Source organism: Bombina bombina, chromosome 12, assembly GCF_027579735.1.
Source record: "Bombina bombina isolate aBomBom1 chromosome 12, aBomBom1.pri, whole genome shotgun sequence".
NCBI classification, from domain to species: Eukaryota; Metazoa; Chordata; class Amphibia; order Anura; family Bombinatoridae; genus Bombina; species Bombina bombina.
This window is the reverse complement of record NC_069510.1, coordinates 154,502,348-154,516,576: the sequence shown is the minus strand read 5'-3', so window position 1 is coordinate 154,516,576 and position 14,229 is coordinate 154,502,348. Positions and strand designations below refer to the sequence as shown.

Sequence of the window (14,229 nt, the reverse complement as noted above, 5' to 3'; positions counted from 1 at the left end):
TCCTTAGCCATGATGGAGGTGGCACGGATTATTCAGTGGGCAGTAGCTCACAATTGTTGTCTATATGCCATCCACATTCCAGGAGTGGACCATTGGGAAGCAGATTTCCTGAGCAGACAGACATTTCATCCCGGGGAGTGGGCTCTCCATCCGGAGGTGTTCTCCAGGTTAACCCTCAAGTTGGGGGGTGTCGAAATTGGATCTGATGGCATCTCGGCAGAACGCCAAGCTTTCAAGGTACGGTCCAAGGTCAAGAGATCTACAGGCCGCTCTGATAGATGCTCTGGCAGTTCCTTGGGATTTGGGTCTAGCATATCTGTTTCCTCCATTTGCACTCCTTCCACTAGTCATTGCTCGTATCAAACAGGAGAGAGCGTCGGCAATTCTTATAGTTCCTGCATGGCCTTGCAGGATCTGGTATGCAGACCTAGTGAATATGTCATCTCTGCCACCTTGGAGGTTGCCTCTGAGGAAGGATCTTCTAACTCAGTGTCCATTCCTCCATCCAAATCTCATTTTGCTGAAGCTCACTGCTTGGAGATTGAACGCTTAGTTCTGGTTAAGCGTGGGTTTTCTGAGTCAGTCATTGAGACCATGCTACAGGCTCGCAAGCCTGTTACTCATAAAATTTACCATAAGGTATGGCGTAAATACCTTTATTGGTGTGAATCCAAAGGCTACTCTTGAAGTAGGGTCAGAATTTCTAAGATTTTGTCCTTTCTCCAGGAAGGTCTGGAGAAAGGGTTTTCAGACAGTTACCTGAAAGGTCAGATTTCTGCTTTATCTATTCTTTTACATAAGCGTCTGACAGATGTGCCAGATGTGATATTCAATCTTTTTGTCAGGCCCTGGTCAGAATCAGGCCTGTGTCTAAACCTGTTGCTCCTCTTTGGAGCCTTAACCTTGTTCTTAAAGTTTTGCAGCAGGCTCTGTTTCTGCCATTGCATTCTATAGATATTAAGTTGTTATCTTGGGAGGTTTTGTTTCTTATTGCTATCTCTTCTGCTTGTGCTCTTCTGAGTTTCGGAACTCTCAGCTTTGCAGTGTAATTCACCTTACCTTATCTTTCATGCAGATAAGGCGGTTCTTTGTACTAAATTGGGTTTTCTTCCGAAAGTGTTTTCGTATAGAAATATTAATCAGGAAATTGTTGTTCCTTCTCTCTGTCCTAATCCTTCTTCTGATAAGGGACGTCTGTTACACAACTTGGATGTAGTGTGTGCTCTAAAATTCTATCTTCAGGCGACTAAGGATTTTCGCCAGTATTCTGCCCTGTTTGTTAGTTTCTCTGGAAAGCGTAAGGGTCAGAAGGCTACTGCTACTTCTCTTTCCCTCTGGTTGAGAAGTATAATTTGTTTTGCTTATGAGACTGTTGGACAGCAGCCTCTTGAGAGAATTACAGCTCATTCCACTAGGGCTGTCTCCTCTTCTTGGGCTTTCAAAAATGAAGCTTCTGTGGAACAGATTTGTAAGGATGCAACTTGGTCCTCTCTGCATACTTTTTCCAAATTTGATACTTTTGCCTCGGCTAAGGCCTCTTTTGGGAGAAAGGTTCTTCAAGCGGTGGTGCCTTCTGTTTAGGTCTGCCTGTCTTGTTCTCCCTCCCTATTCATTCTGTGTCCTCTAGCTTGGGTATTGCTTCCCACTAGTAATTGGAATGACGTTGTGGACTCTCCATATCTTAGGAAAGAAAACAAAATGTATGCTTACCTGATAAATTTCTTTCTTCCCGGATATGGAGAGTCCACGACCCAACCCTTTTATTAAGTCAGTTATTTTTGACTAAACCTCAGGCACCTCTACACCTTTTGTGTTATTTATTTTCCATTTCCCTTACTGGGATTATGGGTAGGGGAGTGACACTTAACAGCTTTGCTGTGGTGCTCTTTGCCTCCTCCTGCTGGCCAGGAGAGATATTCCCACTAGTAATTGGAATGACGTTGTGGACTCCCATATCCGGAAAGAAAGACATTTATCAGTTAAGCATAATTTTTTTTATTTTTTTTTGTATAATACTCTGAGGGTTATATTTTTATACCTACTCATTTTCTGTATATTTCAAAATGGTGCAGAGAGCTAAAAATTATCTTCTGATTTTTATTTATCAATTGTAATTGAAAAACATAGATATCATATACTAAATTGTGATGTTTTGGGAAAGTGAACTGATGGTAAATGTGGGTATGATTGCCACCTTTAGATCAGGCCAAAGCCGAGCACTATTCTCTCTCTCTCTCTCTCACTCTTTCACACACAGACTAACACACACAGAAAGGCACTGATAAACACAAAGAAACACACACAGACACTACACACTGAGACACTCTCACACACAGACTAACACACACAGAAAGGCACTGACAAACACAAAGAAACAGACACTACACACTCACTCTCTCACACTCTCACACACAGACTAACACACACAGAAAGGCACTGACAAACACAAAGAAACAGACACTACACACTCAGACACTCTCTCTCACACTCTCACACACAGACTAACACACACAGAAAGGCACTGATAAACACAAAGAAACACACACAGCCACTACACACTCAGACACTCTCACACAAACACATACACAAGACCAAAATAACTGTAGGCATGTGCAGTATGTTGCAAATTCAGTGTCACTTCTTTTGGCTGTGGCTGTTTGCCACCAAACCCTGACATTTGCATGTACAGACCTGACTCAGCTCGGGCACACAAATGAATGAAAACCAGAACTGTCCATGTCTTTCTCTGACAGGTGGCAACCCTTAATGTGGGACAATAAAGTTTGGAGTTTAACTATTTAGGAAATAATGACACCCATGCCATGCTGCCATAGAAAATTACACAAATGTATTTAGTTATTTGCATTATGGTGGCATTTTCCTATATTAAAATACTTCTGCAAACTAAAGTATCTAAAACTTCTTGGTCTGCTGGAAAAAGAGGTACAATTTGTGTGAGCACCTCTCAGGGAAAAAAGTCAAAATGAATGTGTCAATGAGCACAGATGTGTGAAAAATGGCTCAGCTGCAAAGGGGTTAATGCTAGCAACTTAACTTAATAAATAAATATATACACACACACACAGTTATGGAGTGATAATTTATACAGTTGTTCTCAGAAAATGTTACCAGTAAGGTGGCATTATAAGGAAATGGGTGGAGGTAGCATAGTACTTCTCTCAGTTATTTATAAAGGTCATGTAAGCTGTCTAAAGCACAAAGTAATTGCATGATTTAATGATAATTTGTGCAACATATATTGAACCTTTTTAATATTAGCTAATTTTAGTTTAATATTGTCTTAATTTTTAGTGCTTAGGGCACCACAAAACCTAAATACACCAATGGTCTCTGGTAACATATTTGTTCTTTTGTTCTTAGGTGAAAACTGCTCTATAAATATCAATGAGTGTGAGTCCATGCCTTGTCACAATGGCGGCTCCTGCATCGACCTGGTTAATGAGTTTCGATGTGATTGTACACTGGGATTTACAGGTATGTCTTGCCTTTAGAAACGTTTTATGGCATAACATCTATGGGATCTCTGTACCAATACGTTTGTGATATCGGTACCATTTTAAGACTCTGTTAGAGACCCATTACAGTGACTGGACTTATAGAATTATCTACTATTTGCTAAATGATATGTGTAGAAAGTAAATCTGATTTTTCACAGAAGAAAGATATAGTCTGATCTGAGGGAAATATATAGTAATGGTCAGGGCAGTCTGATCTGAGGGAAAGATATAGTAATGGTCAGGGCAGTCTGATCTAAAGGAAAGATATAGTAATGGTCAGGTCAGTCTGATCTGAGGGAAAGATATAGTAATGGTCAGGTCAGTCTGATCTGAGGGAAAGATATAGTAATGGTCAGGTCAGTCTGATCTGAGGGAAAGATATAGTAATGGTCAAGTCAGTCTGATCTGAGGGAAAGATATAGCAATGGTCAGGTCAGTCTGATCTGAGGGAAATATATAGTAATGGTCAGGTCAGTCCAATCTGAGGGAAAGATATAGTAATGGTCAGGTCAGTCTGATCTGAGGGAAAGATATAGCAATGGTCAGGTCATTCTGATCTGAGGGAAAGCTATAGTAATGGTCAGGTCAGTCTGATTTGACGGAAAGATATAGTAATGGTCAGTTCAGTCTGATCTGAGGGAAAGATATAGTAATGGTCAGGTCAGTCTAATCTGAGGGAAAGATATAGTAATGGCCAGGTCAGTCTGATCTGAGGGAAATATATAGTAATGGTCAGGTCAGTCTGATTTGAGGGAGGACAAACTAGGGTGACCTATAGGATTTCATGCAGATCTGATGAAAAGGCAGGAGTCTGACAAATAGGTCTGATGTGAGAACAAGTGAGTGTGCTCTTAGGATTGGTAATCGGATATAGTCATGAGCAGTTCAGGAGTCTGGGATCTAAGTGAAGGCAAGTGAGTTTGAACTTAGAGTAGCATAGGCAGGACAGAAGTGAGTGTGATCTTACTGCTGCAGTTGTAAGCAAGACAGGACTCTGTTATATGTGAGTCTGATCTTTAGGAAGACAAGTGAGTGTGATCTTAGGGATGGATAAACAGGTACGGTCATAAGCAGGACAGGAGACTGATCTTATGGAAAACAAGTGAGTGTGATCTTAGGAATGGACAAACGGGTATGGTCATAAGCAGGACAGGAGACTGATCTTATGGAAAACAAGTTAGTGTGATCTTAGGGATGGATAAACAGGTACGGTCATAAGCAGGACAGGAGACTGATCTTATGGAAAACAAGTGAGTGTGATCTTAGGGATGGATAAACAGGTACGGTCATAAGCAGGACAGATGACTGATCTTATGGAAAAGAAGTGTGTGATCTTAGGGATGGATAAACAGGTACGGTCATAAGCAGGACAGGAGACTGATCTTATGGAAAACAAGTGAGTGTGATCTTAGGGATGGATAAACAGGTACGGTCATAAGCAGGACAGATGACTGATCTTATGGAAAAGAAGTGTGTGATCTTAGGGATGGATAAACAGGTACGGTCATAAGCAGGACAGGAGACTGATCTTATGGAAAACAAGTTAGTGTGATCTTAGGGATGGATAAACAGGTACGGTCATAAGCAGGACAGGAGACTGATCTTTAGGAAGACAAGTGAGTGTGATCTTAGGGATGGATAAACAGGTACGGTCATAAGCAGGACAGGAGACTGATCTTTAGGAAGACAAGTGAGTGTGATCTTAGGGATGGATAAACAGGTACGGTCATAAGCAGGACAGGAGACTGATCTTATGGAAAACAAGTTGGTGTAATCTTAGGGATGGATAAACAGGTACGGTCATAAGCAGGACAGGAGACTGATCTTTAGGAAGACAAGTGAGTGTGATTTTAGGGATGGATAAGCAGGTACGGTCATAAGCAGGACAGGAGTCTGAACTTTAGGACGACAAGTGAGTGTGATCTTAGGGATGGATAAGCAGGTACGGTCATAAGCAGGACAGGAGACTGATCTTTAGGAAGACAAGTGAGTATGATCTTAGGGTATTATTGGCAGGTGCAGTTGGGAGAAGTACAGGAACCTCGTTAATATGAAGGAGTGAGTGTGATTTTAGGGCAGTATGTGCAGGTGTAGTCATGAGCAGGACAGGAATCTCTGATATGAGGACAAGTGTGTGTGATTTTAGGGCTAGATTGGCAGGTACAGTCAGAGCAGGACAGAAGTCTGAGATGTGAGGACAAGTGAGTGTGACCTTAGGGTAGGATAGGTAGGTACAAGTGTGAGCAGGACTGGAGACTGAGATGTGAGGACAAGTGAGTGTGACCTTAGGGTAGGATAGGTAGGTACAAGTGTGAGCAGGACTGGAGACTGAGATGTGAGGACAAGTGAGTGTGACCTTAGGGTAGGATAGGTAGGTACAAGTGAGTGTGACCTTAGGGTAGGATAGGCAGGTACAAGTGTTAGCAGGACAGGAGTCTGAGATGTGAGGTCAAGTGAGTGTGACCTTAGGGTAGGATAAGTAGTAACAAGTGTGAGCCAATTACAAGAGGCATTGTCCTGCACATAGTTATAACTACTTATCCTACCCTAAAGTCAGACCTACTTGTTAGTTGTTACTCATACGTTAAATGACTTGTAGCATATCTGACAAAGCTGACTAGTAAATATCTGGGTAAAATTAGAAGATATTGTACTTTGTAATTTCAGATCACAATAGTAAGTGCTGTGAGAGCAGTTACCCTTTAGCTACTTTATTTACCGTCATCAGAATGGTGACAAAATATACAGCCAATCAGCATCATCAGTTCTGAGTTCTTTGCTCTACTCTGTTTTTGTGGGATTTCACCATAATCTCTCTAGATTACATAGTAAACTTCCTTGAAGTGAGGACACCCAGCATCCTGATTGGCTGTTTTGTCTCTTTACAATACAATGTGACTACTTTACAGATATGCAGCGTCACATTCAAGTGTTTTAACATTTGAGTAACACGTCCCTTAAAAATGAGCCACAGAGGAGCAATGCACTACTGGGAGCTGGCTGAGCAAATCTGGTGAGCCAATGACAAGATACATATGTGTGTAGCCACCAGTCACCAGCTAGATCTCTCTAGTGCATTACTGCTCCTAAGCCTACAAAGATATGTATCTAATAAACGCTGAGTGTTTCTTCAGGATGATATTAGACAGATCGCTGGGCAGAGTTGTGGACTGGGTGTATTTAGGGCACAGTATTTTAAAAACTCACTACCCTGATATGTAGCATAATACAGACAGCCCCAGACAGACTGTGTAAGGGACAGTAAAGGCAAAATGAAACTTCCATGATTTAGATAGAGCACACGATTTGTGCACAGCCTTTTTATATGCACACATTCTGAGACACCAGCCCCTACTGAACATGTTCAAGAGTTCACAGTGAGTGTGAGATTGGCTGATGTCTGTCACATGACACAGAGGGCAGGGAAAAGGAATGAAATATTGAAATTTGCCAGAACAAAATCTACTGCTTATTTGATTTTCAGTAAGTGCTGTTGCATTGTTTTATTATGCAATGCTACTGTATTTTTACACCTGTTTATTTATTGAGCCTTATGGCTCCCCTGGGATGAAGTATTTGGAAGAGAACGGTGGGACCTGGCGTGTGCTGTGGATATAAAGGTCTTGTTAAGTCACCTACCAACATTTGTGTTGGGTATCAGGGACTCAAGAGGTTGATAGGGGCCTGTCACTATTTTGTGGGTGGCAATCTTAGGAGGAGTGTGATCACGGTTGGATAGAAGGCGGGACTGTGGGTGTGTCTGGTTGGTCCATGGGTGTGTCTGCATAGTTTGTGGGCATGTCTGATTGTTCGTGGGTGGGTGGGGCTAAGGAAAATTCTGCAAATAGGGACATATGACTGTCTCAGAGGGACAGAGCTCTGAACCCGGGACTGTCCCTCTTAAATAGGGACAGTTGGGAGGTGTGAAATGAATGTGGTGGGATATTGTTGGTAAAAAGAAAGAGCTGGAGTACAGACAGTGCTATGAGCCAGTGTTAGACTTTGCTGTAATTTCGACTGAAAACTCTGTTTGTTTGATTTGCTGGAGCTTTACTGCAAATAAACCGGCCACAAGCCTTTTAAGCTTGGCATTGGTTTTGGGTTTGTCCTAGGGAACTGGGCAAGAAATGCCCCTGGCAGATAGGCTTAGGTTTAAAGGGACAGGAAACCCAAACATTTTCTTTCATGATTTAGGTAGAACTTACAATTCTAAACAACTTTCCAGTTTACTTCTATTATCAAATTTGCTTCATTCTCTTGGTATCATTTGTTGAAGGAGCAGCAATGCACTACTGGTTTCTAACTGAACACATGGGTGAGCCAATTACAATTGATATAGATATGCAGCCACCAATCAGCAGCCAGAACCTATGTTATTTGCTGCTCCTGAGCTTACCTAGATGAACCTTTCAGCAAAGGATAACAAGAGAAGGAAGCTGTGATGAACCAAGGTTATCCAACCCTGCACCAGTCACTTATTTGGCACAGAAATGGTTTTCAGCCCCATTTTCTGTCACCTATAGGTCACAATCTAGCCACACCAGGCAAGCTTGTGATTCAGTTTAGTGGGTGCAAGAGTTAATTCGCACTCCCTTAATCTGTACTAGACGTAAGAGAAATGCCCAACACTCCCTTTTCAATGTCACCCACAATAAACTATAAATCTTATAGCTCAAATGCTTCCACCACTTAAAATTTATTAAAGGGAAAATCTTAAGGAAAAACCTCAGACTTTACACATTAACTCTAGAAATACAATTTAGCAGAAAATAATCTAAATTATACAGTTCTAATATTCCAGTCTCTTTCAGTAACGTGGTTCAATTATTAGACAAAGGCCAAACTTAATAAAGGAATTATTTATTATGCCAAAAATATTATGCACAATGCATTATTAATAAAAAGTTGTTACAAATAAAATTACACACGCAAACAGTGTTTTAAAATAAAAAGGAGAAAAACAGAATTGAATACTTTCCTAGTCTTCAAGATCCGTGCCAGGGGCTGGCATGAAAATGATGGCTCCTTACTTCTGTACAGCAGCTCCCCTTGTAAGAATGACAATCTTATTGTTAAAAAATAAGATTCTTAAACCCTACTTTTCAGAGATCAGGTTGCTTAACCACACCCTCCTGGGCGGGCTAAGAAACCCCCCTGTCTTTACAACTTTCAATAGACTAATTTCTTGCCTGAATTTATACAATCCATTATCATTCCTGCCAGGTAAGAAATTTCTATATTTACATATTTAGAACCTTTTTAGTTTTATTGGGAGAATCGTTTTGATATTAAATATGCCATAGGTTGTCATATTTACCTGCCGTTAAGGTTATAACACTTTTAACCCAAATATGTACATAATATACCAATGTCCTGTCAGTGACCTGGTCAGTTTTTGTAATGAAGGGCCTGTTTTGCATCAGGCATTCTATTGACAGCTTAAGCCATAAACTTTATCCTGTGTATCTCTGGGATGAAGAGCTCGAGTGGTTTTATGACTCAGTGCCTACACAATAACATTTAGTGGGCTAATCAGGGGGCTTCTGGCACTTCAAAGAAAATACAAATACAAACACAATTCTTCTTGGAAACAAATAACTGTTTTGAGTGCAAGCTACACAAAGTTAACTCCTTAGCAGCTGAATCCTGAGATATTCGTGACAGAAGCAAATTAAATTAAATTAATAGAAGCAAATTGGAAAGTTGTTTAAAATTGTATGTTCTGTCTAATTATGACTTTACTGTCCCTTTAAGAATGTAGCCAGTAAAATCCATACAAAAATACTGGGCACTTAAATTCTCTTTCGTGGCAGCTACTTTTTAAATGCCTCCTAAGCCTCTCTACATTGCAAATATGGTCTTCAAAGAAACAATACTGCACATGTACTGCTCTATTTGTTACTAGCAATTGTGTGTGTTACTGGCAGTTTTGACAGTAGGGGCTTAAAACATTACTCTGGGGGGGAGGAGCCTAACAGCGCTCTAAGATGGTCACACTAGAGTAGCGCTCCGTGGTCAAAGCAAGCCTTGGGGCATACCACCTCCTCTGAAAGCAACACATCCATGCCAAAAGTGGATGTAGGAACGATCCCGACTATAGAGGGTGCACTGATCTGACCGGTGCAGTGTTTCTGCTGTCCGTTAGCTGGGAAAGAGAGGAGCAGGGGAAGTCATCTTTAAAATAGATCCAACGCCATTATAAGGCTGCAAAACACGCATTGGCGAAAAGGATCACAGAGGCCAGGTTATAAAGAGGGGTTAAGGAATGAGGAAACGGATTCACCTCATACGACAGCAACAGCACTAATACCGCCAAGAGCAGTAAGTAACTGCGGCTTCACAGCCCACTATTTTGTCTCCCTATAAGGTTTATCACAACGGCAACATCATCCTGTTAAAAAGGAGCACAGACTTCTGTCAAATACTTGGAGAGGTAATACTACACCTCTATATATTGCCCCTACAGACAGAATACATATGAAGGCAGGAAAAATATATATCTTTACCAATTTATATGGATAGCTTTCCCTAATGGCAGTTAGACCCGCCTGAATAATTCTACTCCTGAGATTCACAATTATAATAAAGGCTCATATGGCACAGTAGAGAACGAGTCACTCATGAGACATTCAGCAAACAAAGTAATGTGATAACTCCCACTGGGTACGAATAAATAATAGTAGTTAAATAATAATTTACAGAACTTTAATCTCTCCTACATTTCCTCTATTTTAAATACTGTTAAGAGGTTTGGATAAATTAAACTCATTATACTGCATTAAGCTGCAAAACACTGACTCCTAGAGGCCTCTCAGCAGACAGCTGTATTTCTTATTCTGCAATATCCTATACATCTTAAGAAATACATTCTATTGGAGATCTTGTGAGAGAACCACTTAATATTTATTATCTATCTACCTGAGGTACATATTTTTTACCTTTATTGGGTCACTATTATTATTATAAGCTACAATGTCTTCCAAGAAATTAAACAAAACCGAAAAACCGGGGAAAGCATCCTCTATGAATCAATACGTTAAATCTGCGAGAGGAGATAAACAGATAGACTCTTCAGTCCGAGAGGGTACAGATGAGGAAGATAACTCTACACAACAACAAGAACTCCCCTCTGACTCCCAGCCTATCACTAAGGCAGACTTTAACTTGTTAGTTTCCAAACAGGATAAACTCTGGGGAAAAATGGACAGCATGCATAAATCAGCCTCCGCTAGCCTGGCGGATATCAAGCAAGATATAACTGGCTTAAAGAACAGAGTCAACGCCCTAGAGGAAACCCTAGAGGATGAAGTAGAAACTACAATCAATCAAGTATCCCAACATAATCAAACAATCTCTGATCTCCTACACAAACTATGGATATGGAACACAGGAGTAGGAGATGCAATATAAGAATAAAAGGAATTCCAGAAGAGGTTAACTCTGAAGAACTTCCCACATATCTGCAGCAATTATTCACCACGCTTGCTGGAGTGTCACCTGACACCAAAATAGACCTGGAAAGTCAAAACCTAAGCCTAACGCTCATCTTAGGGATGAGATAGTGGCCTTCTTAAGGTTTCCAGAAAAATATAAAGTGCTCAGAGCGGCAATGAAATATCCCACACTCAAATTAGAAAGGAAATATTTTACAATTATTTCAAGACTTAAGTATAAGAACATTAAGAACGCATTACGCCCCTTAACAACTCTACTAAGGAAACAACAAATACCATACAGGAGGAGACATCTATTCACTCTGACTATAAATAAAGACAATGTCACCTATGTAATTAAAGACCCACCAGACATACCAGAGATATGCAAAGCAATAGGTCCACGCTGGTCCAAGGTACCTAGGAAGAGGACGAAAAATACTTGACCAACACCTATTCATGGGGGTATAAGAATTCCTTTCATTCTTCTACTGCACAATGAACATTATTCTCCTAAGATTTCATATCCAGGAAGACCTACCATAACACTAAAGGAACGGTAACGTAAAAATGTTGGACATCAGTGACTTTTAAGTTATACTTACCCTAGTGGTTCTTTGGGAAACTACCTACTTAACAGAGGTCTCTAAACTTTGAGCATCTATACTATGTACCTGAGATAGAGACCAATGGGTCGTAGCAATATGTTCCCTACTGAGACTTAACTTAGTTACTGTTGCCGGAAGAGTAGCACAGGAAAGGAGTCTATCTCTCCATGATAGTACAAGTTGGCAACCATGTTTCTTTTTTTATGCATATTTCTTGCCCCTTTCCCCCCCCCCCTTTTTTTTTTTCTTTCCCTCTTACTAGTTCATAGGTATTAACCTAATGTTATCATAGAGAGTGAGTTTTTGTAATTTTGTTGAAAAGTTCAATATACTGTACATCTAAAAGAACCTATTTTATAGTTATCTCAGGAATTATATTAAACTCCCCTTATTGATAGGACATATTTGTTATAAATTGAGGAGGTGTGTATCTCTGAATACACACAGATTTACACCATAAAGTTTAAGTATTTTATATATTCTTGTTTATCTTTTCTTCTTCTTTTTTTTTTTTATTTTGGAATAAAATAAATGATACAATAATGTGCAAATGCACACATAATAGCAAAGACAAGCATTTGATGGGACTCGCAGGTCCCCTGAAAATAAACAAGAACAATGAATAGGTTACGTATATCCACATACTTATTCAAATACAATCTACTCTTGCTTGTATTGTAACAAAATATAATGTCAACCATCTATAACAAAAAATATGTCCATTAGTGACATCACAAAAATTTAGAACATTGTCATGGTTCCAGTAGATTACAACTCTACTAATAACAAACAAGAAGTTACATAGTTCACTTCTAACTACTCTCATAGGTATGTATGCAAATATAAAATATGAAGTTTCAACAACATCAAAAAACATTTAGATCAATTTTAGACTTTACAGATGACGTTAATAAGCTGACATAAGTAATTTCAAGCTTTTATTCAGAAAATAGGTGAGTATCTTAGGAGTGTCCACTCAGGTAAGTAAAGGTATAATGTTATCATAAGTTGTGGAGACAGTCTACACAAGGTTTAGACTAGGAGGGATTCCTCAGTCCAAACAAGGACAATGAGTCAAAAAAGAAAAAAGGGGGACAGAGGGAAGAAAAAAAACAACAAAAAACAGGAAGGAAAAAGATTCAACCTTGTTAGGAATAATATAATTCTTAAAAGGATAGAGTATGTGTTTTTGAATATTTAAGGGGAAGGTCTTAATTAAATCCTTCCATTTTAAGATAAAGTTATGGACACACAGGTCTGACTGGGGATCAACTAAGTTATGTTCTAAGGAGATTTGATGATAAACATTGTCTACAAACTCATTGAATCTGATTGGTTTTCAGGGTTTCCAATTTTTGAGTATTTGTTGTCTAACCAAAAAGGTAACTATATTAACCAGGTTGAAATTAATTCTAGAAGATGACTTAGCAATTAAAAAAAATGACCTGCAAGATGTCAAACTTTACCCTGTACATTAATCCAGTGTTTTTCAACCAGCGTGCCGTGGCACACTAGTGTGCCGTGAGAGATCCTCAGGTGTGCCACGGCAGACTGATAAAAGTGTGACATATTTTTTAAACTTTGCTTGTTTTTTACTCCCAGTGCAGGGGTAGTTTGTAGGAGGCATGGCATAACAGCACAATACATACAGTATGTGTGTGTTTGTGTGTATGTGTATATATATATGCTGTATTAGGCTACAATGTGTGATTTTTTTAAAATTTTGGGATAGTGGTGTGCCACAGGATTTTTTAATGTAAAAAAGTGTGCCACGGCAAAAAAAGGTTAAAAATCACTGCATTAATCTATTCGATAGCCAAAAAGCAACTTTCGACCAAAAAGTGTAAACTTTAGGACATGACCAAAAATAATGAATAATGTCTGCTCTCGGAAAGCCACATTTAGAGCAATTTGCATTCCAAAAATCCCGTTTTGAGAGTATTAACGGGGTTAGATAAGCTTTGTGGAGAATTTTGAGATGTGACTCTCTCCAGATAATTGACGGAGAAGTTGATACAGCCTTAGAGATACTTAAAGGGACACTGAACCCAATTTTTTTCTTTTGTGATTCAGATAGAGCATGACATTTTAAGCAACTTTCTAATTTACTCCTATTATCACATTTTCTTCATTCTTTTGGTATCTTTATTTGAAATGCAAGAATGTAAGTTTAGATGCCGGCCCATTTTTGGTGAACAACCTGGGTTGTTCTTGCTGATTGGTGGATAAATTCATCCACCAATAAAAAAGTGCTGTCCAGAGTTCTGAACTAATAAAAAGCTTAGATGCCGGGGGGCGGAGCCGGAAGCTGCCATGAGTGCAGTGTAAATCCGGAGCTCCGTACAAGCAGCCCTGTGAAACTCAAAAATCTGGCATCACACTAGATACTTTAACGACACAGCATGAGACATAACTGCTAAACCTCTGAGGCACACGATGAGGTGACTTTTATAACGCTATGACCAAGATAATGGTGACTATCAGATTTAACAAACACGCATCGCCCCCAACCAGCGCTCCCAACCGGAAGTGAAGCCCAAACGCCATGAGAAAATTTTGAGCAACAAAGTAAAACAGCCTGTTACAGCATCTCGCTTACCGGAGCCTTTATTCAACCGAGCAGGCTACTCTGGAGATCAAAAGGGACAGGTGAGGTGCCCGACATAGAAG

General features: G+C 39.8%; 1 protein-coding gene across 1 annotated transcript in view; it reads left to right on the top strand.

Annotated features, from left to right (window-relative positions):
• The window catches only part of CRB2 (crumbs cell polarity complex component 2), a 275,022-nt gene that overhangs the window by 59,763 nt on the left and 201,030 nt on the right, over positions 1-14,229 (top strand). Inside the window, exon 6 of the mRNA XM_053695489.1 lies at positions 3,382-3,495. Within this exon, the coding sequence (XP_053551464.1) occupies positions 3,382-3,495 (114 nt within the window). The remainder of the gene's footprint in view (positions 1-3,381; positions 3,496-14,229) is intronic.